Source organism: Strix aluco, chromosome 1, assembly GCF_031877795.1.
Source record: "Strix aluco isolate bStrAlu1 chromosome 1, bStrAlu1.hap1, whole genome shotgun sequence".
NCBI lineage: Eukaryota > Metazoa > Chordata > Aves > Strigiformes > Strigidae > Strix > Strix aluco.
The window spans coordinates 24,592,673-24,619,634 of record NC_133931.1 but is presented as its reverse complement, the minus strand read 5'-3'; the positions used below and the strand labels follow the sequence as shown (position 1 = coordinate 24,619,634).

The 26,962-nt window shown below is 39.9% G+C and overlaps 1 protein-coding gene across 1 annotated transcript; it reads left to right on the top strand.

Moving 5' to 3' along the window:
• Positions 1-50: 50 nt before the first annotated feature.
• Positions 51-25,089, top strand: POP1 (POP1 homolog, ribonuclease P/MRP subunit). Its single transcript, XM_074815230.1, has 15 exons — positions 51-400; positions 2,991-3,173; positions 4,972-5,147; positions 7,882-8,130; positions 8,681-8,768; positions 9,081-9,256; positions 9,877-10,127; positions 10,260-10,353; positions 11,150-11,261; positions 12,219-12,338; positions 18,657-18,772; positions 20,136-20,327; positions 21,228-21,382; positions 22,211-22,552; positions 23,359-25,089. The coding sequence occupies exons 1-15, from the start codon at positions 280-282 to the stop codon at positions 24,017-24,019; spliced, it is 3,036 nt and encodes a 1,011-aa protein (XP_074671331.1). The 5' UTR covers positions 51-279; the 3' UTR covers positions 24,020-25,089.
• The last annotated feature ends 1,873 nt before the right edge of the window (positions 25,090-26,962 follow it).

Sequence of the window (26,962 nt, the reverse complement as noted above, 5' to 3'; positions counted from 1 at the left end):
GGGGTTTCTGGGAAACGTCTGTGGGCGCGCGGGTGCGCTGCGCGCATGCGCACTGCGGGGATCCGGGAGGCCGCGTGCAGTGGCCGGAGACTGCGCCGCGCTCAGTACCGGGCTGGGGCCGGTGGTCGTTCTGCCCGCGGCCGCACCGCTCGCCAACCCCTCCCCGCTTCTCCTCCGCTACGGAGAGGCTCGGCAGCTCCCGCCGGGCGCCTTCAGGCCTGTCTGAAAGGCAGTTTGGTGTGACCCTTCTCTCCCCGCACCCGCTGGGCCCTGCCAGAGATGTCTGGGGCGAGGGAGAAGAAGCGGGCCAAGAAGATGAGGAACCAGCCGGCCAGCGTCACCCTTCCCGCAGAGTCGGGGCCCTTCCCCGGCGGCGGGAGCAGAGCCTGCCCGCCTCCAGGTACGGCTGGGGGACCCCCTGCCCAGGGCTGGGGTGGGAGACCGCGGAGGGACAGTGTCGTGTCCGTCCCCCCTTCCCAGGGCTGGGTGTGTCAGTCTCCGCAGCCCCGGTGCCTTGTGAGGCGTTCCCGGTGTGAGAGCACCCAAGGGCTTCGTCCTGTGCCGTTGGCTCCTTTAGCCCTGGTTCTGCCATAAATCTCTTTAATACGCACTTCTCTGTCATTCCTTCGACTACACGACAAATCCCGAACCGCCCGCTGCGGTTTGTATTCTTAAAATGAATTTGGATGTTATACCCCATCCAGTGACCTCCCTTCTTTTCAGTCAGACCTAGGAGCCGCAGGAGGAGGTGGTTTAGCCTGCTGGCCCTATGATAAATGCACTATTTCTCCATTAGATCCGCATACCCAAACCAATTTGCCTTTTGTCGCTTGTATCTATGGAAGAGTATTGGCAGGAGGCAGCAAGGCACTTCCCTAAAATGGCAGCGTTGTTAGGTCATTGCTGGAGCATTTTGTGCACAGGTGACCTTTGCAGCTGAAGACTGAAGGATCCTGTCAATCTGCATGCCAGATGCTTTTTTCCTTTGTGTTTTTGACCTGCATCCTGTATGCTTTAATCAGACTTTGATTTCCATCCCCCCTCCTCTTTTCAGGCTTTTATTTTGTTACCTATATTATTTTTGAGGGAAAAAAGCATAGATAAGAGCAGGGCCTGTTACTGTGAGGCCTTCAGAAGTTGACAAATTGCATTTTTGTGGTTGAATAAAAAAATGCTTAAGTGTCACCATGTATTTAGGTGACTGAAGAGTTCCTAAGCAGACAGAATGACATAGCAAATTATGGTCAGCCCTGTCTGAAGATTTTGGAATACCATTACAGGAGTACTGCCAGATTAAACACATTTTTCTAACTTTATTTGTATCGGAAAACTTCTAAGATTATGAGGTTATGTTTTTCTGTCCTGTTGAATAGCATGCATTATCATCCATATAACGTTCTTCTGTAGTGTTAGTATCTTGGTTTTATAGGGCCATGTTGTAGAAACAGGAAAGAAAAAATTCTAAACAGGAAGTATAAAACTATGGATCTACATAGTACCTGAAATAATTTCATTTTTCTTTAGGTCTTAAGTCAGTCACTGTCTTTTGAAACACTCTTCCATCTTCTGATTAAAATATTTAGTTCATCCATTCTTAGGCAAACTTGATAGTGAAAGGGTGTGTTTGTGCAATGAGTTAATAGCTGTCCAGTTACCCTCCCATGATTGACCTGGGCTGTAGGTCTGCACAGATTTGCTGACTGAGACAGCATCTGTCCACCTCTCCCAGCTAGTTCCTTCTCACCTTCACCTCACTGGCTGGACAGTGCTGCTCTCAGCCATGTGGAAAACCCAGATCAGGGAATTATTCTACATGAAAACTAATTTCTGTTTCCACCCCAGATTATTTTTTCGTCTGAATTACTGCAGTTCTGCATGATGTGTGGTTGCATCGGGGCTGCCACAGCATCGCTGCTGAACATAAAACTCATCTTCATGCTTATTTGAAATGGAAAAAGGAGGTTTTTGCCAATTTAAGTTCACATAAATTGATGCTGCTGTTCATGAATCTGCTCCTGGCTATTCCTCATGCCAATGGTAGCATTTCTGGCACAGTGGGATAGGCTTATTTCAGAAGCTGATCAACCTCAAAACTAATTTTTTTTAGACTCTTACCCCACTTCTCCTGACACACAGGTTGATTTTTACTAGAGAAGCTCCCTGAGCTGTATGGCTCCATGTTCCCTCAATCATCTTGATGCAGTGGGTGGGGTGGTGGGAATGGCTGTCTGGAGCCTTCTTAGTCCAGTTGGCCAACATGAGCTGCCTGAGAACCATGTATCAGGTTGTACTAGAAATCTTAACCAAGACTTAACTGAATAGGTTGAATATAAACTAATCTTTAAACATAGACTTCAGGGCCCTCTTAAACTTGAAGTAGTGTTAGGTGCTTATCACCCTTGAAAGGTATTTCTGTACCTTAGAAAGCTTACTGTAGATTTTAGTTATTTAATTTCAATATTGATTTCAATGCCTGTACCAGAAAAGTAACTTACTGCACCAACATACATGCTTACCTTATTTGTTGCTGTAACAGAATTACATGTAAGTGAGACAAGAATACATTTCCTTATTGGGAAAAAAATCAAGGGGCAAGAGGGAAAAATATTAACTTTGCTAGTTTGGTACTAAAACCCTGACTAGACAGCAGTAAAAATCATTACAGATGTTATATAGACCAATTTTAGTCAGGTCTTCCCTGTTGAGTCTGATAGAATATTGGAAGCAAAGTCTGGACTGAGTACCACTTTCAGAATGTGAAAAGTTACTTAATCTACTGCAGGCTTGCTGCAGGACAGTGCAAAATTTTTCTTTCTTCCTATAAAAAAGAACTTAATTATTCTGACTTCTGATGGCTTTTTCAGGTACAAATATTAAATATTATAGGAGGAATGTGCAATGCAATCTAGTGAGGAAAGACGGTGCATAACTATCAGTTACTCTGTCTGCTTTGCATTTCTCTTACCTATTTTCATCTTTAAACCCTCCAGGAGATGTTCGTTCTGAGCAGCAGTATCAGCAACAGAAATTTTCAAATCAGTCATCTGGGCCTTCTTACAGGAAAGACCAGTATTTTCCAAAAGGGCAAAACAGAGGAGAGAGAGGTAGAGGAAGAGGAGGATTGCAAGGAGGCCGCCAGAGTATTTCTGATGAAATGCCAAAATACATAACAGGTTTGTATATAAGAAAAAGGTCATAATTTATATGTCCAGGGCAACTTGCTGGTGATTAAGTTTGCTGTCTGTCTTTGGTTTTGTGCAAGAGCAAAAATTAGAACTGATGTTATGTTCTTCTGTTTTTCCTGATTTTCTCCAAAATACAGAAGTAGTTGTGTACTGGAACGAATGTCCTGGTTTGAGCCCAGAGGGCAACTGAGCACCAGGCAGCTGTTCACTCACCCCTTCCCCCTCAGGAATGGGAAGGAGAAAATAAACTAGAAGGCTCAGGAGTCAAGATAAGGACAGGGAGGGATGACTCATTTGTTATGGTCACAGGCAAGACAGAATCATTAGGGGAAGAAAAAGAACATCACTTAATTCAAACACTAACAACAACAACACTTAGCAGACAGAGTGGGACAGTGAGAAGCATTACCACATCTTAAAAACACTTTCCCCCACCCCTCCCTTCTTCCTGGGCTCAGTTTTGTTCCCGATCTCTCTGCCTCCTTGCCTGCAGCAGTGCAGGGGGCAGGGAATGGGGGTTGCAGTCAGTCTGCCGCTCCTTCTTCCTCAGTGGGAGGACTCCTCACATTCTCCAATGCTCCAGCGTGGTGTCCCTCTCACAGGAGCCAGTCCTCCACAAACCCTCTCTGACGTTGAGTCCTTCCTATGGGCTGCAGCCGTTCCCGTGGGTCACCCCCCTGTGTTGCGATCCTCCCAGCACCCAACTACAACACTGGGGGCTTCTTCCCGTAGAGTCCTGACCTTCTTTGGGCGCAGCTGCCTGCTCTGGTGTGGGGTCCTCCATGGGCTGCAGGTTGGCATCTGCTCCACCAGTGACCTCCATGGGTGGCAGGGGGGTTGGCCCTGCTGTCCCACCACAGGCCGGCACACCTCCCCCACCTTCCTCCTCCTTCCACTGACCTCAGTGTTCACATAGGTGTCCTTGTAACTCCTCCTCACAACTCCCACAACTCTTCCTCCCAGGTTCCCCTTAAATATGTGATCGCAGAGGCACAGCCACCATCACTAGCTGGCTCGGCCTTGGCCAGAGGTGGGTCTGACTTGGAGCCAGGGGAGCTTCAGGAAGCTTCTCACAGGGGGCCACTGCTGTAGCCCCCTCCCCTGCTACCAAAAACCCACCACACACCCAGCACATTCAATGAGTCCTTTCAGATTTCTGAGTTGAAAAGTTGCACTTATTTGTAACGAGGGATATGCATTTTGGTTTCTGTGCACTAGCAAAATGAGTACTGACAGTCATCTGCTTTTAATGCAGCCAGTGAAACTGTTTTTGCCCACAATGTGAATTAAAGACAGCTTTTCATCTAGCAGAGTGTTTATTAGGAGAGCAGATTAGCTTTTCAAAATGTGGTGGTGCTCTGATAGTTGATACGCTTCCATAAGCATAGAATAAGACAAACCTCTGGATTTTTATTTGATCATTTAAAAGCAGTCTAAGATGATTACTACTTCCTTCTTTTTCCAGGTTTTTTTCATCTCTTTGAATATCATCTGAAAAGATTGCTACTCTAATAAAGAAGTACTTAATGCAAACAGGACTTGTTGGTTATACCAGGGCTTTCAGATTCATTCATGTAGAAATATTTGTTTAACCATACCTTTAAGTTCAGATATCTAAATAATTGAAATTGATTCAGTAATAGTATACAGTATTTACTTTTATCCCAAGAAGTCAGTAGACTGATGTACTAGGAATGTTTTGCTGGAATTCAGTAATTTATGTCCAGTGACCCCTTCTTTGATTTTTGCCGTTTGTCATGCTCTAATGCAGTTCTTTTCATTCTAGTGTCTACCTTTGCTCAGGCTCGTGCTGCTGAGATCAATGCCATGTTGAAAGCAGTTGCGCAGAAGTCTTCAAACTCTCTAGTTTTCCAGACTCTACCTAGGCACATGCGAAGGCGAGCTATGAGTCACAATATTAAACGCCTACCCAGGCGGCTCCAAGAGATTGCCAGGAAAGAGGTATAAGCACATTTTATACTATTTGATATAGCATATATATAGATAGATACACTATATACAGCACAGTTTTCAGCTGTACATTTATGTTCAGACCTGAGCTTATCTGCAAAACTTCGCTGTGTACACAGGTTCTCAAACTTTGACTGACGTTTGGGTTCAAAATGCAGGAATGCCTCAGTTTTAGATAGTGGCTTGAGTAGATCTCCCTAACCACTTGCCTTTGAGATTGTTGGACATCTTGAAAAGCTATTAGAGTAGTGATGATAAAAGGGTCCACTGCAGGAGGCTATGTTCAGGCAGTGCTTTGGTCCCAGGTGATCCCGCAGTCCTCAGTGACAGCTTTCTGCCTTGCACCCCACCACAGCTGTAGGGTGTGACCCTGCCAGCCTCAAGCCAGCACAGCCTGTTCATGACCGGTGTGATGGTTCATGTGTTAGAGCTCAAACACGGGAGGTACGCTGGAGTTGTTGCAGCTTAAGCGTGCAGTTTAAGACTTATGTGATGGTTTAGCCCCTGCCGGGGTCTGAGACCGCACAGCCGCTACCCCTCCCCCACAAAGGGAGTGAAATACAAAGCCCCAAGACTGAAATAAGGAAAGGTTTAATACAACAATGCAATAGCAACACAACAAACAACAGCAATAACAATAACAGTAATAGTGATAGCAATGAACAGAGCAAAATAGCTACCAAATACAGCAGTTTGAAGCACGATGTACAAAACCACGAGTGCACCGCGCTCCTGCGAGCTCCTGCATAGTATCTGAATAACCGGCTAGAGCTCCCCCCCCACTGCTGGGGAAACTTAACCCTATCCTGGTTAAACCAGGACAACTTACTAATTGACTATTCCTGGTTGCTTATGAAACTCTCATTTTGTGGCAGTATCTCAACATTTAGTCAGAATGCTCCTGTGGAGTTACTTGCTTCTTACTCACTGTGCCCTTCCTGTGTGTTTTTTAAAAAAAAAAAATTTAAAAATTGGTTCAGCAGGATTTTATTGTGAAATTATCTGTCTGATGTTTGGCATTGGTCACTTTATCATCTCTAGACACTTCTTAAAGAGATCAAGTGAGTTTGCTTGGTAAATTTTCTATGTATTAAGGCTGATTAACATATTTTTTGCATTTTTTTTTCCTTTGCATTGTCTTTTTTCTCAAGTCCTAAGTTGTTTGAGACCTTACCACCTCCACCCTGAGTTCCTGAAGATAATCGTTCATAATTCAGAAATTGCTTCGGGTACTTCCATACATGTTCCTTAGGGCGTGTTTTGTTGGATCTTCATAAACTGTATCTCTTCTTTTACTCCTGGTTGGCATTCCTTTTGCTTTGTTAGTCATGACCAGGGAATTTGGCCTGTTTTCTGAGAACTGAAGGAAGAGGCATGGGCTATTTTGTGTAGTTATGTGCTCTATCCTTGTTAAATAATCCAGATTCTTTCATGTTTATGCCTGGTTCTTTTGTGTCCTGCTTTTTTAACTCCTTTCACATGATAGCTTTCTAACTTCTCTGTACATGCTCACACTGATTCTCCCATCCTTGTTTCCACTCCTTGTATGATTCTTGGATTTTTGAGATTATTTAGTTGGCCCTGGAGCAGGTGTATTTCTTCTGCTATGTTTTCATTGCTCAGATCTTTTCATACAGTTTGCGTGTTTGCACAGGCTGTTTTGTTTCGTGTTTTCTTGCAGCTTGTCATACCTCTGTGCTGTTTCCTTTTGTAAAGGTTCTGCCTGTTTTCACTGTTTGAGGTCTGCTTCTTCAAAGTTAACTGCTCTGATTCTGCTGCATTTTCTTCCTTTTTCTTAGATTCTTTATCATGACCATTTTCATCCAAACATTTGGATCATCTCTTATCTCTTCATAAGTTTGAAGACATACGTTTTTCATCTACAGTGCCACATCCCTTTTTCTCTAATTGTGTTTCTGAACCAATCACTCATTGATCCAGTGGCTTATATTGCCTACTCTGTGGTGGAATGATGGGTCTGATGGGAATGTATTTTATTTTTTTGTGCATTTCTATTTAGAATCCATTGGTTGCTTCACTGTTTTCTGTGCTCTTGGCAGTGATCTTCTAGCATTCTTATTCCTTTGCTATTCTTATAACCAGTGGTCGATTGTCAGCTATTCCTTGGTGAGCTTATGAAGGACGTACTAAGAAATTTTTTGTGTGTCTTATGGTCCCTATTTCTACCACTTCTCTTCACAAAAAGACAAATCAAGCACTGAGAGAGTCAAGCCTTCCTCTCCAGCCATGTGTTTACCCATAATTCAGACCCTGACTGGGTATTTATCAAGAATTTGGTCAACACATCACCACAGTCCTTCCTTGTTTGCTCCTACACATTATAAATCATTAGGGTCCTACCTGGCAATCTGAGAATCCATGCTGCTTCTGTATGAGCTCAAATCTCCAGGTGTTCCTAATGTCATGTTCATTTGTTCATGTGCATATATTGATGTTGGACAAAAACTTCACACAGGAAGTAGCAGGTCTTATTATTTTGGTTTATCCATGAGTTCCAGTCAAACCTTGATGCGCCTGTGTGGATGGGGCTTGTGTATTATGGTTTCAAAATGTTAGTTAGCCTCAGAAATTATGGAGAACTAACATCACAATAAAGTATAACTCGATGCTAGTGCTTCTTGTATCCTTATATATGTCAACCTTTTTCTTCTACAGAAGTTTGTCCTTTTGAGATTTACTTCCATGTCCTCTTTTTTAAAAACAGGCAGAGAAAGCTGTACACCAGAAAAAAGAACAGTCAAAGACTAAATGCCGCAAAGCTAGACGGCGCCACATAAATTTGGTAGCGGAGTTTAATCGCAGGCAAAGAAAGAATATTTGGCTGGAAACGCATATTTGGCATGCAAAGAGATTTCATATGGTAAAGAAATGGGGATACTGTTTAGGAAATAGCCCCACGGAGAAGAGCTACAGGGCTTGTTACCGAGCCATGACAAGACACTGCCTTCTTCAGGTACCACGTTTATCTGTTTTCTTTGTTATTTTGCCAAGCTGAAGTAATCAGCTGTTCAGTTATAGTGAATATTTCTGTCTCTTTGAAGTACTCTTGTGTCAGCTGTTAATAACTGCTAAGTATGAAATGAGTGGTTTCATAATTGTAATGAAGGGTAATGAGTATCAGAGAACAAGATGAACCTTTAGAAGACTCTTATGGTAACTATGACTGAAATACTAAATCTTCAGTCTTCTCAAGAGCTAAGAGATTCAGTGAATCCCTGCATCATCTTCCTGAGCAGGATGCTATTGAAGACAGGTGCTTTGTTCCATGTTCTTTTTGGTCTGTTGGTTTGAGAGGCAGATTGGTCCTTCAAATGAGAAATGCCTGACAGCTCTCCTATAACTAACAATTTTAAGTTAAAAAAGAAAACTCGTTTCTTTTTGATACAAATTTTAGTGAATGAAGAATTACTACTTCAGTGTGAATTGTGAAGCTCTGTCTGGCCCTTCCTTGCCAGGCTTACTTTCAGAGTTATTCTCACTTTACCACTATCCTGTTGTTTCAGGACTTATCATATTATTGTTGCCTGGAGTTGACTGGTAAAGAGAACGAGCTTCTGAAGCAACTTGCTCGAATATGTAGTATTGACACAGGTAAAATTTATGTGGTTCAAAATAAAGTTAAGGTTCTGAATAGACTGAAGGATGACCCATCCTTTTCCTTTTTTAATATCCTGTCAATCTCAACAGTAGTAACAGAGTTGATACCGAGTTGTGATTTTGGTTGAAAAACATAATTAAAATGTCTCATACTAGGACTAGATGTTCTTATTTTCAGTTGCTTATGTACCACACTAAATGTGGTACAGCATTAGCAACCCAGCAGCCAGACTGAATTTCATTTTTTTTTTAAATTTTTTTAAACAAGAGATTATTTTGTTTTTCAATAAATATCATCATCTTTAGGATTAACATTTGAAGAGGCTTGTTGTCTGTCTGGAAGATTTGAGGGTTCCCTGAACCTTTACCGTGCAGATCGCTATCCTGAGGATATGCTTGGTCCTGTTACATTTATTTGGAAACCCAGGGATGGGTCTGAAAACAGGCATTTGTGGATCTGGATGCATCCTGCTCTCAAACAGGTATTTTTTTCTATATAGTTGAACTCTGATTTCTTTATGCATTGTACATTTTTTGTGCTGAAGATAGCTTCTGAAAAGTGTAGAAGAGCTGTATATAATACATGGCTTTAGGAATTAAAAGTTGTAAGACTGTTTCCACTCTAACAATATTTATGTTCTGCACCTTGTTTTTGTAACGCTTGTACAGAAGGTGCATGCCTCTGAGGTTTTGTAGTGTTTGAGCTTGTTGAAAGTCTAGTGTCACTTGTTGCAGAATACTTTTGCAGTATGATGTTGCTTGATTCACACCCTTCCCCCTGGCACCTCCAACAGGCTAAGTTTAGTCTCATCACAAATAATCGTAATCTGATACTTACTATGAACTTCAAAAAAAATAAAAATAAGTAAAATTTTGTGCACCATCAGTTTTTCTTACATTAATTTGAGTGAGAATAAGTTCTTAGCAACATTCAGTATTACTTTCATCTCTTGCTAGTAAGCCCTGGACTTCATTAGAATGAAGTTTATTCCCTTAAATCCATATAGGAAAATAAAATAGTGGAGTGTAATTCTTAAAACTGTACTTAAGCTTTGCAGTGCTCTGCTTATCATCCTAATCCAAACTTTTCATTTTTCTTAAGGACATACTGAGAGAGTTAAAAGCAATTTTTCAGTGTTCAGAGCCTGAAGAAATCTATATTTCTGAGCCTGTTACAACATCAATTCAAGAGGAAAAACAAATGGATGGTGTTCTGAGCCTTGGCAAGAAAAGAAAGAAGGAGGATAAAGAAGGAGAAAAAGCTGTGCCAGTGAAAAAAATAATTGGTGACGGCACTAGAGATCCCTTCCAGTCCTACTGTTGGATCTCGCAGACTACTAGCATTGTGATCAGGTTTGTTCATAGTAGAATCAGAAACTGTGACCCATAACCACTTAATAATAGCTGAATTCTGGCTTAACAGTACTGGGGAAAAAATTGTGTTGTGTGATTGTAAATTCACCTGAAGTTTTCCTTGTGTTTCAGTGATAGAACCATGGAGATTCTCAGATACCGACTGATTGGCCCATTATCACACTCCGTCCTTACAGAGACCTTGAAAGCTGCTTCTCTCCAAACAGTAAGGAAATTGACAGTATGGATATTACTGTAATTTTGTTAAGGTTTCTAGAATGTGCAAGCTTATTTTTGCTAGAAAGAATCATAAACTATCTAGCCTTACTTACTATAAAGGCTAGCCTATGTATTTCTACTTTCTTAGCTTCTCTATATTAAGCTTTTTGACTAACGCTGATCTCAGGAAGAACTCCTATCTGGATTTTAAGTGGGGGTGGGAAAAAAATAGAACCAATGGTGCTGTTGAGCAGGTTGTGTAGTTTCTGCTGTAGTAGTGTATTCGGCTGAGAGGTCCAGAATACTTCATATACTCTAAGAAACCATAGATCATGTTTCTCGAGCAATGAGCTAGAGCACCTAGAGCTAAAGGACGAGATGTGTAAGGTATAGGAAACTTTTGTGTTTTCATTCAATTATGCAGTTTCTCCAGGACTTAGTATTTTGTCAGCCTCTTGACACATAGCATTGCTGTGGTTTTAATGGGGGTTTTTTGTCTCTTGCAGCAAACATGGCGAGGTCATGAAATCTCTGGCTTTCTGTAAGAAATAATTAACGACACAATTAGGAAGCATTGTGGATTGCTTTGTTTATTTTTGGAACACAGGTTAAACTGAACTGCTTATTGGGGATTACTGTAAAGTGGAATATAGGAATAGACTGCATCAGGAAAAAATTATTTTGGTTTGAAACTTGAAGAGGAAGAAAGTGACCGCAGTGGTTAAGGCAAACTGAGAGTGAATTCATAGTGATAGAAAATACTGATTAACCACTTGAGTTTAACTAGATGTGTTATTTTCCAGGAAATGGCAGATTCAGAAACAGAACTGAATAACTGGTGGGTAGAAAACTGCAAGGACTCTGAAAAAGTATCTCTTCATCAACATCAAAGTGCTATCTTTGAGCTATTAGAAGGTATTTAGGCATGTGGGTGCTATGGGAGGAGGGGGAATCCCTTAAATGCTAGTGGCCAAAACTGGCATGCTAATAAGTTGACTTCAATTGGAAATGCTTATTTTTTGCTTGATCAAGAGAGTAATGCCACTGAACATGTGCTTTGGTAATTACTGTGGCACGTCAAAGATTTGAGAAATGTTACATTAAGTTTTTTTTAAAGGAATTTTAATCCTCTGTGTAGTCCAAACTCTTAATAGATAAACTGAATCTTGTTTCTTATCTTCATGAACTTAGATTTGAGATTGCTGATGGGATATACAGTCTGACACGTACTCTTACTCTCTCCCCCCATACACATCAAATTAATGCAATAAGTTGTACAATACCTCCACAAATAAAATGAGAGGCTCCTACACAAAGTGCTTTATATATTTTTGTTTCTAATGAGCAGCTGTATATCTGGCTGAGTTGTAAAGTATCATAAAGTTAATAACATCTCCTCACTTTCTAGCACTGAAACAGGTAAGGAATTGGCTTTGGTAGATCTCACACTCTACTCAAGCTATCCAGTGTGAGGCAGTTAAACAGAGATGAGCTAAAACTTTTAAAAAACATTTTTAAATTCCCTTTCTCTGGAAGATGAGTATAAAACAAAGGTTGTTTGGTTTTTAAGAGATGTGCCAAATGCAAAGGATGAACTGAGTCTGTAAGTTGTGAGAGTGATCTCACTTCTGTGCTAAGCATAAATGTAACGGCAAACTAAGTCTTACTCTGCTATTGTTGTCTTTGGTTATTGGACATTTAACAAGCATTGGTGAGTTTTCAAAACATGTTAAATTGAGTACTCTGGATGGCTTCTCTGGCTTACAGTGGTGTCATGTCCCTGCAAGCAAAAATGCACAAAATAATAGTGCAGAAGAAAATCACAACTTAATTGGTGGTTTCATGGCAATGTTCATCTGTGTATTTTTAAAGGGATAAGTTCACCATCAGAAATGCCACCAGGTACAATACTGGGCCTCACTGTTGGAGATCCTCGAGTCAATTTGCCAAAAAAGAAGACAAAAGCCATGCCAGACTTTGAAAAATACCAAGGTAAAATGCCTTGCTTATATTATGCTTCTTGTGGAACTGCCAAAGGCCACAGATTCAGTTTCTCTCTACACTTTTGTTTTCATTTGCTGTCATCTACTGATTATCTCTTGCTGTTTTCCACTAGCATTCAATTTCACAATGTTTTCTTCCCCTTTCCACAGCCCCTGGCAGAACAGAAACAGCTTGAAAGTTGCACAGGTTTTAGAAGAGCAATTGTGAGGGAGGGTCATGCACCAAAGCTGGTCTTGTGCTCAGTGGAAGCCTCTGTCTGACCATACAGATGATCCAGGTTCGAATCCTGGCAAGGCCAACCAGGTGCTAAAAGCTACTTAGAAAGTTTCTGTTTGATGTTTAGTCTTCCTGATGCTGTTTATTTCTCCAAGAAGATATTCTGGTTTATAGTCCTACAATGATGAAAGTTGCAATTCCACTGGAAAAAAAAAAATTACCATTGCAAGATTAGCATTTCAGATGGTCAAGATGCTGGTTATGTTAAAAAATGAAAGATGCAAGGGTGACTGCTGAAACTTTCATTTCAATGCTGACTTACACAACATTTCTGTGCAAAATTCAAATTCAGTTGGATGTGAATGTCCTTGACAAATGTGCAAGAGCATATATAGTATAAAATGGGGTTGGTGTACAGTGCTGTGTAGGCATTTTCAGTTAAGCTGACTGGACACAGACTGTCTCGCCTAATATGAGAAACACAATAGCCAGCTATCAAGCAGTAGCAAATACGTCAAGTTGAAGGTTCCAGAGACTTGAAAATACTTTATTTCTTTGGTGTGTTTGCAAGACACTAGAATAATCTAGCCTCGCCTTTCACTTAAATCAGGTTGAACATCTATTTCAGTTAGTCTTTTATGTCTCTGCACAACTCTGTTACTTGGATTTTCTTACATCCTCCTATTCTACCCTCTGTATCTAGAACAGACTTCTGTTAATTAGTTCTGCTCAGCTAACTTTCTCATCACTAATGTTCCTGTTGGAAATGCTGCAGCATAAATGACCTCTACTTTGGTTCCTTCCTGCTGAGAAGTAAGGTGAGCACTTGTTTACAGGTACTGGTTTGAGCTGTAGAGGAGTTAGCAACTACAAGAAGTAATTTGACTCCCTTCATTCTGCTTGTCATGTCTGTGAAGATGTGCTCAAGAAGGCAAGATCAGCAGAAGGCATCTAGGCATTGGAAATGACTCATAGTGTTTTCTCTCCCACTGGTTGTCCCTCAGGAAGGAGGACCATGGTAAAGAGGTAATGATGTAAAATAGGGAGTCAAGAGGAAGATAATACCTATGCCTTTTGGCTGACTAGAAATGGCCATCTTCAAGATCTTTCTACTTGGGGTTATTCTTCACTTGCAAAAAATTTTCTAAACTACAAACATTCAGAAGAGCTGGTGTTGCTTTCTGGTTCTTTTCTGAGTGGTTTTTTTTGTTTCATTATGAACTTAAAACTGCATCTGTCCTCTGTGACTTATTTGGAGAGGGAGAAGGTCCTTGTTCAGCTAGCAAGGAAAGGTAAACTGCATGATACCTTCTAAATTAGGTTCTGCTAAAGGACTTGGTGTTAGACACTACTAAATAAATTGAGTAGGTAGAAGGATGAAAGAAGACAGACAATATAGCTGTCTTCTAGTAGAAAATCAAAAGGATGTCAGAAGAGGAGAGGGCAGCCCTCCTACAAGAAGCAGTTAAGGAGAGAATAGGAGGGACGAATGGTTCAGCAGGGAAAGTGGCTGCTGTTTTCCACATTTCCCACCTGAGTGACTTCCTAATGCTGTGTGGGAAGAGTTACAGGATCATTCACAATCTCCTGCATCTGTAGTACTTGTGCAGTGGGGAAACCCTATGGTATGGTAGTTCATCTCTCCTACCTGAGAAACTCAAGATTGAGGTCCAACTGCAGCTCTCCTGTCTCCCTGAGTATTCCTAGGTGTCAGTTGGAAAGAGAGACTACTGTTATTCTCCAAAGACTGTTGTTCCTAAACTAATGTTATAGTTGACTGTGTGACAGCTACTACCTGTGCTATGTCCGTGCCTTAATTGGCCTCCTCATTCAAGTAGCTAAAAGCAGAGAAGTTAAAATTTTTTAAATACTTCTCAAAAATGCATTTTATGTCTAATGTGTTCTCTCTACGCAAGCATTATGCTTTCTTGCCACTATTCACTGTTTCAGGACCCATTATAAGGTCTTCCTGAATTCTACCAGCTTAGTTAGTAATCTTGGAGCATGGGGTCCTGTTGCATGTTTCACTGCCTCTATACACCAATTAGATTTATTCCTTTTTCCTGTAAGCCTCCTTGATTGCCTGGCAGGTTTGCAGGAGTTAAAAAAAATCAGTTAAATATATGAAGGGGAACCTACTGAAGGCCACTCGGTGCAAAAGAATCACTTCTAACTGAAGAAGTCTGTAAGTCACAAGTGGCTAGGAGCAGGCAGAGTAAGGAAATGCAACACTACATACTGATTCTAGTGTACTCTTCCCCAGGACCCTGTTATTGGCCACACTTGAAGTCAGATTCCTGAAATATCCAGCAAGAATTTCTTCAAAAGCAACATCCTCCCAAAGATTATTCTAGTTTGATTTAGCATTTTTGCCAGCATTTTTCCAATCAGTTCTGTACCCTCAATTCTACTGGTTCTTTTGCCAAGAGTGACTCAGGAATGGAGAGTACCTCCTCTTCAGTTATTTGGAGGGAAATTTGTTTAACCAAAAAAGGAAGGAATTTAATCATGGCTTATAGTATACATCACTATAGCAATAGTATTACCAACATTTCCATAGTAACACCCACCCAAAACAAACTTCTTAAACTTCTGCAAGATCTGTAATTCCATTTGGGTGGTATTAATTTGCCCCTTCTCTAAGAAGAAATCTTCTTATGAGCCTTAGAACTACATACAATTTCTGAGCCTTGGTTTTGATGTAATCTTACTCAGATGTGGTAATATAGTGAGCTGATCTTTATTTAAGAAATATTATTAGTCTTTCATTTGCCTTAATGATGTGTCATGTTGATTGAGCAATAAAAAGGAACCCTTGCTGTGTTCCTCACTTTCCTCCCCTTTTTGTTTCCTGGACATTCTATTGGTATTAGTAAGATTGAAATGGCACTGCATATGTTCACAGATTCTGTATGTGTTTTAGCCTCTCTTGTTTAAAATTGTATAAAAGCTAACTGATTTTCATAAGATATCTTTATTAACTTAAAGATGCATTGTTTGTCAAATGAGTGAACAGTTTAGGTAAGTTACAGCTGTCATCTTTGCTTGTGGATTGTCATACAGACAATCTGTGAAACGATACACATCTGTCCATATCCCTTTTTTCCAAAATGCTGTTCTAAGATATGCCTGTGTAGTTTTTCCCTTGTGAGTGACATGCTAACAAATCAAAGGTAATTTCAGTCTTCCCCAGTTATTCTCACTCCTGAATGCATATGCATGTGTGCAAACTGTGTGTTACAGACATGTGCTGATGGGATTTGATCAAAGAACTGTCCTCTTTCCTTCAAGCTGGGGGATAGAAAGTTTTTGAGTAAATCACTTTTCACTGCCTTCTCAGCAGGTTTATGCCTTCTGGAAGTCAAGACTTCCAGTAAGCAGCCAGTGCTTACATGAGTGCAAATTAGTGTTGTTCTTTTCTCCATTTTAAAGTACACTTCAGACATTTTAATATACTTTTACTGTCTTCTATGGGAGAATGCAAATTCCCCTGCCTTAAAAACTGTTCAATATGGAGTATGGTGGAGCTTTTAAACAGTCAGTGAATGAGATGCATAGAAGGAGAACGCATCATGAAAGATAAGTGAGCTAAAATTCCTTCTGCAGATGCAGAGCCTGAGTCCTTGCCAGTAAACATACCTCTTGCAGAAGTTTAGGTATCTGGCATCAGTTATCCTTGTACCACGCACCCCTACGTACGTATGGCTCTGAAACTGCTCCCTAGCAATGCTGACATTTTTGCTTTTTCTGCAATTTCCTTACAGAGGGAAGGAAAAATTTGAAATAGAAGAACTCTTACTCTTAGTCCTGCCTTCTAAGACTGTTAAGATAATCAGCTACGCAAATCAGAACAACAGCTTGAAATGGAATAAAACCTTTCTCTATCTGCCTGTATTGTCTAAGCACCAACCATTGACACCAGCAGAAGTAGATAATGTGCTGATTGTCACTGAGATTTGTGTGCTTAGTAATACAACTTTCTATTTCCTATATTAGCTCTAACATCTTCCACTATCATCAGCAGCTTACTCATCAGTAGGGTTATTTCCCCAGCAATCTTAAAATGAGGACTGAAGAAAACAGGAGAGAGGTAAGAAATAAGAGTACTGGTGTGAGGATTTGGGATAATGTATGAATTATGAATTCATGTATGAATTATAGTATGCTTAGTGGAGAGATTAAATTCTCCAAGTTCAGTGATCAAGGGGATCAAGGAGAACGAAGGTACCAAGTTCGAGAAGGATATTTTAGTGTAGTGAGTGGGATATTGGATGGACTGTGGTGATGGGAAGAGACTGTCTTAAAAGGGCTTTCTAAAGCGGAAAAAAAAAATTAATCATGCCACTATAGAATATAGGAATTGTAAAGAACTCCGAAGAATATGACAAGGATAGACTGCATGAACTGTAGTAATATAAAGTGGTAAAAAAAAAAAAAAAATTCAGAGGAAGTTATAGTGAATAACTTACAGTTGAAGGAACTAGAACATGTTTAAATAATTCAGCATAAAGAGATTCTGGTGTTCACAAAAGCTTTCTATACAGAAGATAGAAAAGTCACTACCCTTACCTTATGTTTGCTTGTAATTATGTGCCCTTTCCCCTTGGTTATCTGTAAGAATCAGGAAGGAATTTCCCACCACCACTACACACAGTTTTGTTGCTGTCTTTTTCTTCTTCCTTTGAGGCATTGATATTTGCTGTATATCCAAACAGAATGTGTTTTGACTCTAGGAGTGTTGAGCTCTTACGTTCCTGCTCAGGTTCTTGTCCTTAATTTTTGGTCTGAGAAGGAATTCTTCTGGTTTAATTGGCAGGGAATTAGCAAGGATTTCCTTTTTAGTTGTATCATTCTTAATTTGAAGGAATGCCACCCTAATCTGGCAACTTCTTTAGTGTTTCTTCCTCTCACGTAAATATAATTCATCAGCAAGAACACATAGCAAGTATCAGCTTAATAACACCATCAAACTGTCAGGAGTGCTGCCATATTTAATATTTCTTTCAAAGGATTTTGCAACTCTTAGTAATGGGGACATCTTAAAAGTTAGAGATTTTAAATAATTATTGCAGTTATGTTTGGTAGTACCTATTGTGTTGTTAGTACCACTGAATAATCTATGTCTTCTGTGCTCAAAGTCTTTGTCAACATTAACTAGAAAAATTAGCTGAATCTTCTTTTGAAAGTCTCCATGCTTTAAAAAACAAAACCCAACACATAATGTTTGTTTAATATGTAAGACCTTGTAGATTATAAAATGAGCAGCAGTCCCTGTAAGTTTTAATCACAGAACTATTAATAATTTCATTGCATTACTTATTGTTAAGAATTATTTTACTTAAAAACATGGATCAGCATGCATTACATACTGTACGCTGAAGGCTTTTAATCCATAGATCACTAAAGGTACGTATACATTTTCTCTGCTTTGTTTAGATTGCGAAGCTGAAGAAGAGATAGGTTATTTAATACCTCAACAATCAGTTCTAAAGCTTAAAATGTTACTTATCTTCAGTAACGCACACAACTGTTGGTCTGTGCAGACATAAGCAAAGAATAGTCCCTTCCTTGAAGTTCAGAGCCTGAAAAGATTCAGAGTGGGAAGCTAGTGCTAAATAAGTAGCTGCATACTAGTCATATCCATAAAAATATTTCCTGTATGTGCAGTTCTTAAAGTTTATCCTCGCTTCTCTTACAAGTTTACTTAGGCAGACATTTCAGGCTTTGTAGTGTTGCTGTTTCTGATTTTTACCAAACCTGTTGAGCTTCACACTCTGCCTGAAAGGTCAGATTCTAGAATATTAAAGGTGGCACAGTAGAGATATAACTTATATTGCCAAAGGTGATGTCATTTGTAATAAGAAATGCCTGTAAGAGAACACCAGGTTAAACCAGTTTATTTCATATTTTGTATTTGGAAAAACATGTGATAGTAAGATATTCCAGAAGCAGTGATGCTTGTTAAGTTTTTAGTAGTCCGTTTCTGTAGTTGTCTGCTCACTGTACTTATGATAGTGGAGTGGTTTTAAATTTGATACTTAAGCAACAAACATTGTTTGAATTTTGTTTGAAGATTCTCTTCTTTTGTAGATAATGATAAAGTTAGGCAGCTGTACCTGGAGGGTGTACCTGTAGACTGTGCTCACAGCTTTATCTGGGACCAGGACATCTGTAAGAACGTCACTGAAAATAAAATCTCGGAGCAGGTAACTAAGAAGGTGGATTGCCATGGAGAAAATGGCTAATGGTCCATAGAGTCCATAGAGCAAGACTCTTGAAACTTGTATAAATCCAAGAGCAGCAGTTTCCTGATGTCATAGTATCCAGCTGCTGAGTTGAAGTGTTTATTTTGTAGCCTTTGTGTAATGCTCTTGCACAACCATTGTTCATGACTCAATTAAAAGAAAGCTTTATTGGATTGTCTACAGGCCTAAATAGTTGTAGGTTTATTTATCAGAAGGGTTTCGAATTGGATTTTCCTACATCACCTTGACTCCTGTGCAACAGATAAAAGGGATGAAGTGGCACAGAGAGGCTCTGGCCATTCACTGCTCAGTCATAGCCAGGACGATTCTCCTGACAGAATAATTGTGGAAGTTGGAAGGAAATAAATCCCTGTCATTCTGAACTGCAGCACACTGTGTTGTGGGCATTCTGGGCAATAACCTGTGATTTGTGGAAAGCTTTAAATGTGTTGTTACAGGCTTGAAATCTCCTATCTTGACACTTCCGTTGGCAATGGAGAAGCAACCCACAAAATGCATGGGTAAAAAGGTGATTTAGTCACAAGAGGTGATAAACTTTTGGAACCATTGTAATCAAAAAGAGAAAATATTTGTATGGCAGAAACATCCCTGTAAATATTCTCTTTATGAAAATTAGTTTTGTGCTTTTTCAAACTGGCTGACATAGTATAAAAAAAGCAGAGTACTTACTAAATACTACACTAGTACATAACAGTTATCGGCACAATCTTTTTGCATATGACAGTGTTCATACTGTCATAAAATGTCATATTTACCTTATCAAACAGATGATCCAGAAGGGACATGTAAAGAGGCAGTCTGATGGTCTGTTTTTTTATAAATGTATCCTTAATGTGGTACAATGGAATATAACAACTGGTGATTGACAAAGCCTTGGTGCCAGCATGCTTTATGTGAAACTGTTTCATGACCAAATGTTCTTCCCGTCTCCCTGGATGTAGTTCAGATTTGTTCCATGTATTGACAGACTGTCTGTAAGCACCTGTTCAGTCTAGTCTTGTGCACAAATCTATAAATATCAAGTTGCAATAGCTTTTCTTCCTTCATCTGTGCTGTACATTTTTGCTCTAAGTTTCAGTACCTGCTCTCCATCAAGGTCTATGGCATAAGAAGGGGAGAAAAAGGGTGTTTAATTCATTTTTCTAAAAACATTTTTCATGCCCTGATGAAGGTCAGTTCACATATGTAGCATATTACTAGCATATTTTTCCTAGTTATAAGCTCACTTCCTCTCTGTATCTTGGAAGGGTATATGGAAGAGGGGAAAATGGTTACTAACTTACGGGAAATGTCTCCTTCTCAGGATTTAAACCACATGAGAGCTCAGTTATTGGTACCTGGATCACACCTTGATTTGGGTCCTTGTGAATCTAAGATTCCCATACTGTTGGTGCAGCAGCCAGGGAAAATGGCTGGAGAAGATCGACCAGGATGGGGGAGTGGCTGGGATATCTATCTCCCAAAGGGCTGGGGCATGGCTTTCTGGATTCCTTTTGTAAGTGACTTTCATTCCAAATTGCGAGTAAACATGAGAAATTATGTAATTTGGTTCAAAGGAATTTATTTTAGAGAGAATACTTCATATTGTGTAACCAATTCACAATTACAGGATCAAAATCCCACTTTAAAAGAGTGTGTATGAACTGGTTGATGACAGAGGCTTGGTCTTAAAATCTTAAAAATAAACAATAGCTTTCCATATCTTCTGTTGGGTATAACTGTGCCCACATGGCAGTCTAAGGCAGGAAATCAGAGTGGGGAGTAAGGAGAGAAAGCTGATGCTATAGCTCTTCGATTTTGCGTTTCTACAGACATATGCCTCTAAAGAGAAATCATTTGGTGCCTGCTGCTAATCCATTTCCAGCTTGGCTATCTCCACCACTCTGTCAACAAATTGGTTGCCTCTGATTTGGGAGAGAGCTTGAAACACAAAGTTTGAGTTAAGCTTGAATACTTCTCTGGTGCTCTTTGGAGCATCCTGCTTTGAATGTTTAGATGGCGGTTTTAATGTCTTTCTGCAGTTAAATTGACACTTTTGAATGTGCAGGGGGATTAATTGCAGTGATACCTATTGTACAGGTAAAATAAATTGGGCAGTGACTTTGTCAAAGTAACATGACATTCCTGGCAACGTACAAGATCAGAACCTGTGAAATTCTCTTCAGTTTTGGTGATAGTTTTTCAGAATTAAATTTAAAGAGCATGACTAACATTTTTGTTGAAATGAGCATGTAGAACTGTGAAAACTGTACTTAAGTTTATTTTTTTGAAAGCTAAAGCGACAGACTTTCAGTTTTCTAAGGCAGTAGCTTCCGGAGCATTAATGTTTTGGTTTCAGTTAGGAACTCAGAATCAGTACAAACATTGCTTTCTTGGGTTTTGGTTTTTATAACAGATATATCGAGGTGTAAGAGTCGGTGGCTTGCAAGAGGCTTTAAAGCATTCTGAATATCAAAGGACACCTCACACTCCGAATGATTTCCCAGACTGTCAAGCTGGAATGCAGTTTGCCAAAGAGCTGGAAGCCAGTCTTCTTGAAAAATTCAAACGGTAATATTAACTTAAAAATTGATTGCATGAATGAAAAAATGAATACTGCTTAAAATATTGCCTTAATTACCTGTTGTGTTCATTTAGACTTGGATTTATTGAGGTCTTTCACTAGTGTTTCAAATCCTAGTGTTATATGAAAAAGAAAAGAATCCTAGATATATTTAACAGAAAAGCTATGCTAAACTGGGCATATAAATTAACTAAAACTTTCTATTCCCAGAGATATCCTCAGTTATAAGGCTATAACAAGGCTGCATAACAATAAAATAAACAAAGCTATTTCAAGCTCCCTTAGCAACAAATGAGGGAGGAGGTAGGAAAAGGCAAAGGCAGAATATCAAAGTATGTACTAAGTGTTAAAGAATAAAGTGAATGAAGAGGTATATTTCACTGTCCACTTTTTAAATACCAGATATTCTGAAGTTTGCATTTCACTACAATAAACACAGAATTCTTAACCATGAGTATGGAGTAGCTGGAAGTGTCCTCTGCACCAGCTGGTGTTGGTTCCCCTTCCAGCTAGGAGGGGGAGGAAGGAGAAGTTCAGAGGAAAAGGTGGTGGTGTCAGTCACGGTACATAGAAATATCCAGCATGGCTGAAAGGATATGGTGGTCAGAACAGCAGTGTTGTCTGGAAGTATAACTTTAAAATTCTTGTTCAGTGAGATTGCAAAGGGAATGCAAAGTTAACTTTCTAAATACTTGGGTTTGAAAACAGAAAACATTATTAGACCAGCAGGACAAAGTAGACAGTCTTTTGAAGTGCTAGAGACTGAATAAGGGCCCAGGAAACAAACATTCTTACTTACTTTATTTATCATTTAGACGTCCACCTGCAAAAAGGGCAAATTATGTCAAGATGGGCACTCTATCCCCTTTTGTCTGTCCCTGGGGGCAGCTGACAAAGAACTGGGAAGGAAGAATGAAAGCTTCAGGAGAATTTGTGCGTCAGTCTTCCCCACACCCTGAGTGCTGCGTAACTGAAGGGCATAGCTTTTGTGACCCCAAAGCAGAAGTGGTCGAAGAAGCTTCCGCTGAGACTCGTGAGGTAGAGGAGACCATGGAAGTAACAAGGTCCGAAGGTGCCCTAAAGACAGAGGATGTTACAGGCACCCAAGACTTTGGTGAGAAAGGTGAAACTATGACAAGTGACTTTATTGTTCTCAGGTATGTCAAAATGGTACACGGATATGAGGCGTTACTGCTTTATTGGGTATTATTGAATTGGGGAAAGGAAGAGCTCAGACTTGGTTATTAATATGAGAGAATTATTTGATCCAAATACAGTGAGGAGATTAAATAGTTTTGTCATGGATCAGAATTTGCTGTTGAGTGGAAGTCCAGCAAACTTTGTGACTAGATGAAGTAAATTTCTTGAATTATCTTAAATTTATCCTGAGTTTAGTGTGTTCTTGGAGTTGGTATATTTTGTGTGCTTCCAGGTGGAGGGAGCTTTTAGAGGCTCCTGTTTGTGATTTTAAAACTGTTGCTGTGTAAATCAGCTTGCATTCTCTTTTCTAATACATCTTTACAGGTGGTTCTTGCACTACGTAATAAAGTCTATAAAGAAAATGGAGAATCCCCTGCATTGCAATGCAACGCATGAGGGCAGCAACAGTGTTTAGAAAGTGCTTGAATGCAAGTCTTTCATTTTTGTGTAGTTATCAGGGGAAGAAAATATTGGCAGTTCTGAACTGCATTAATGTTGTTGAAGGTTTTAGAGCATTTGTGATTTAACAGGTTTTGGGGGTTTTAACAAGTAATGTTTCCTTCTGAAGAAATAGCCTCACACACGAATTCCACTCACCCGTGTTCTTTTTGTGCTAAGAATAATACAAATACCAGCTTGGAAGGTTACAGAAAGCCCCAGGGCTTTTTCTAATCATGCTCCTACAAATATGCGGGGCACTGGATTTCTGTTGTACTACTTATTAATAACTATCCTTGATGTTTATTTTAAAAATTTTTAATAGGAATGAGAAACTACTAATGCAGTTATCAGCCTGGTGCTATCCCACTGCTGGTAAGGATCGGCGAATCCGCCTTATTTCTCGACTGGGACAGAAGGAAATGACTGAAGATGTCTTTTTGCCAATCTTGATGAGCTATCCAAGGGCTCTTGTATGGGTCAACCTGTCTCTCTTAAGAAAGGGGAACCCTGAATTACATGCCATGATTTGTATCCCAACAGAAGACGACTTGCTGCATCTAAGCAAAAACAAACTTTTCTGTGGTCCTCAAGAACCCAAACATCGTGACATATTCAAGTACAAGGTGCAGAAATTAAAAGAGGAGAAGAAGAAGAAGAAAAAGGGTAACATGAAGGCTCTAGAAGGTGACCCTCTGGGCATTCCAGATAAAGAAGCAACTGAGGAACATGAAGACCTCATTCTTGGTCTTTGGGCAGATGCTCTCCCCGACGTTACTTCCCACTGCTCCAGAACTCTCTTGGGATATGTCACTCGAGGGGATTTTTCATTGGCTGTGGGCTGTGGAGAAGCATTGGGTTTTGTTAGCTTGACAGGGCTGCTTTATATGTTACACAACCAGCCAGCAGATAAAAAAGGGATCGTTTTGTTAAGAACTCCAGCATCTTTACAGTACAGATTTGCAAGACTTAATATTGACGTTTAAGTATCATTGCAATGCAGTAGAATGCCAAAAATACCAAAGAATGTCTGTTTTGTCTTCTGTGGCCTTTCTGGTATGTCTCAAATTTGAGAAGATTCTGAGCCCCAACGATGTCTTGAGGATTATGAAATAATTAAAAAGCTTTGTAGCGTTATTCATGAAAATAACTAATGCATAAACAGACCTAATATTTCTTTTGATGTCTGCATTGCTAAGGATTTCTAACAGTAATGCATCCATTATCATGATCTTCTCTAAAGAAGCTTATTGTTCATTTTTCACCTCAGAGCAGTGGATGCTATAACACACAGAAAATCATTATTTTCCTTTTAGAAATCTTTTGGTCAGATGGATTGAAATTTTCCAGTGCACTTTCATGTGTAACTGCATGCGATCTGGACCAGCGTATATAGCAAGTGGCTTTTCCCAATTCCTCGTGTCTGAATACATGTGGCTGCAGTGGAACAGAGCTAAGTACAGAAACCTAGCACAGAAAGCAGAAGGGTACTTACTGTGGTGGAAAAGGTCTATGCTTAAATGAAATGCAAATAGAATATAGCCGTGCTATATAATCTTGAATTATAGCAACTGGAGCTCTTAAATTGAAAAGCATATCAGTCTGTCTCTCCAGTCTGAGAGAGAGAACTTTTTTGAAAGGTAATAAGCTTTTCAGATGCAAATTGCTGTTGGTGGGTCAGCATACATTTTTCTGTTAATAGGGGATATTTTTGTTCCTTAAAACATTATTTTTGTATGGAATGTGCTAGGATTGAAGGTTTGTTCATGCTACATTATGGTTTATGAATGTTCAGTCATAAAATTTATATGCTGGAGGGGTGAGGGGAGAAAGGTGTTTGATTTGACTGGGGTGGTGTGGGTTGGTGTGTTGGTTTTGGTGTTTTGTTGGGATATTTTAATGATAGCCTTAAGCTTCTAGCCATTCTTGAGTTAAGCAGCTTGAAAATGAGTTTGTAATACACTGTGGTTTAGTAGCAGCATGATACAAACATATGCCAGTTGGTAGAATTACCCTGGAATGATCATGTACAAATAAAAATGTAATCTACTCTTAATTCAGGAGTCTACTGACTATGCTTGTTTCTTTAAGAAATTAAATATAGATCAGTTAATGACTTTACTTCTAAGTGTCAGTCTGGAAATGAATTCTCTCATTCACAGTTTTATTTGGAAAAGTTTTAGGTGAATCACTTAATGTTGGCTGGAGTTGTTTGGTGGAGGAAGGGTTTAGAGTCCCTTACCCCCACAATTATTAAAATTTAGGGCTATTGTTGCATTAAATATGGCGCACACATGGGGAAGGGGAGAGAACATCTCTCATTGCAAGAGAAGTATTGGAAGTGGGGCTGGATTTTTTTATTTTTTTTTTTTTTTAAAGTCTTCAGACCAAAGAAAGAGACTGGACATTAGGAAAAAATTTTTCACAGAAAGAGTGGTCAGACAGTGGAATAGGCTGCCCAGGGAGGTGGTGGAGTCACCATCCCTGGATGTGTTTAAGGGTCGTTTAGATGAGATGCTGGGGGATATGAAGTAGGGGAGAACTTTGTAGAGTAGGGCTGATGGTTGGACTCGATGATCCCAAGGGTCTTTTCCAACCTGAATGATTCTGTGATTCTATGAAGTGTGCAATGGTTGGAGTTCTGGCAGCATGTAGGATGTAAAGATGCAGCCTCCAGCATGGCCTGGACTACAGCTTTGTGAGAAATCATGCTGAACTGCTCCAACATCACTCACCTTTCATGCACCTGATAAAGCAGTCATTGTCCTAGAAAGGTCCTGAGAAGCGTCTGCACGAAAGCCGGCAGATGGCCCCAGAGGAAAAAGCTTGGTGCTGCGCAGGGCTGGGATTCACACGCTGCTTGCCGTGTGACTGCAAGTGCTGCAGCCTGTAGGTATGTGTGAATGAGGAGCCCCTTAAACATTACAGCCTGGCTGCTCTGATCAAGTTCTGTCATGGTAATAATCCTGGATTTAATGAATCTTTTGAATTGTGAGCCCAACTTGAAATATTTCAAGGATCAGAGTTTCCAGAGCTGTGCTTCATGGGAAGAAAGGAGGGGAGGTGATGTTTATATGGCTTTTTCCCCTGTCGCCTCCCTCATCTTAGTAGATACATATTTTCTTGCCTCACTAAACCTGGCTCATATGTGAGAAAGGAAGAGGAGAAGCCCCCCACCCAAGCTATCATTTTTTCTTTTCTGCTTGTAGATCTTTTGTTCACTGAATCTTTCCCAGGTTGTTTTTTTTTTAAAAAAAAAAAAAAACATCTGGAGTCTTTTTTTCTTTTCCTCCTATCGGTAATTTCTGCCAGGTTTTCATTTTGACACTTCCTGTTACTTTTCTTTGATTTCCATTCTCTATTTCTGATTTATGATCCTTGTCTCTGGTGAGCCAATGAACAGAAACTGGAATCCAAGTGCATCCTGTTCTGTATATCTTGTAATATCGCTACACAGTTGTTTTCCTTTAAGTCAGTGATTTATGCCTTAAGACTTCACTCTCCTTGTAAAATGTACTGCAAGCCTGGTAAGTTAAAAATGCTCAAAACTCTCAGCCAAAGTTTGTCAGAAAAATACTGTGACTTTATGTAGCTGCAAGGAAATTTTTATCTGTTGTTGGGATTTCCAGATTCTGAGCGTCTCAAGGGTGACTTAGTCATAAGAACTGTGTCAACACCAGATAATCAAACTGTGGATAAGTAAACCTGTGTTATCTGTGTATCAGCTGGACAGTATGTCTGTGTTCATCATATTGAATCAGATGTAGTTTGCAGCACACATCTATTCTTAGGCTGTATCTTACTGCAGTTACTACCCATTGGTTAACTACCCCAGAGCATCTGCATCAGCTCCTGTGGGCATTTTATGTGACCATTCTTGGGAACCCAGGAAGCTCTTGCCCAGCAAAGAAGCTCTCACAAGCTCTCCA

Bases quoted from the DNA above. Each gene is read 5' to 3' on its own strand.
- POP1 (XM_074815230.1), top strand. From the start codon at position 280: ATGTCTGGGGCGAGGGAGAAGAAGCGGGCCAAGAAGATGAGGAACCAG. The intron at 3,174-4,971 runs GTTTGTATATAA...TTTTCATTCTAG, and splicing joins AATGCCAAAATACATAACAG to TGTCTACCTTTGCTCAGGCT. The intron at 12,339-18,656 runs GTAAAATGCCTT...CTTCTTTTGTAG, and splicing joins AGACTTTGAAAAATACCAAG to ATAATGATAAAGTTAGGCAG.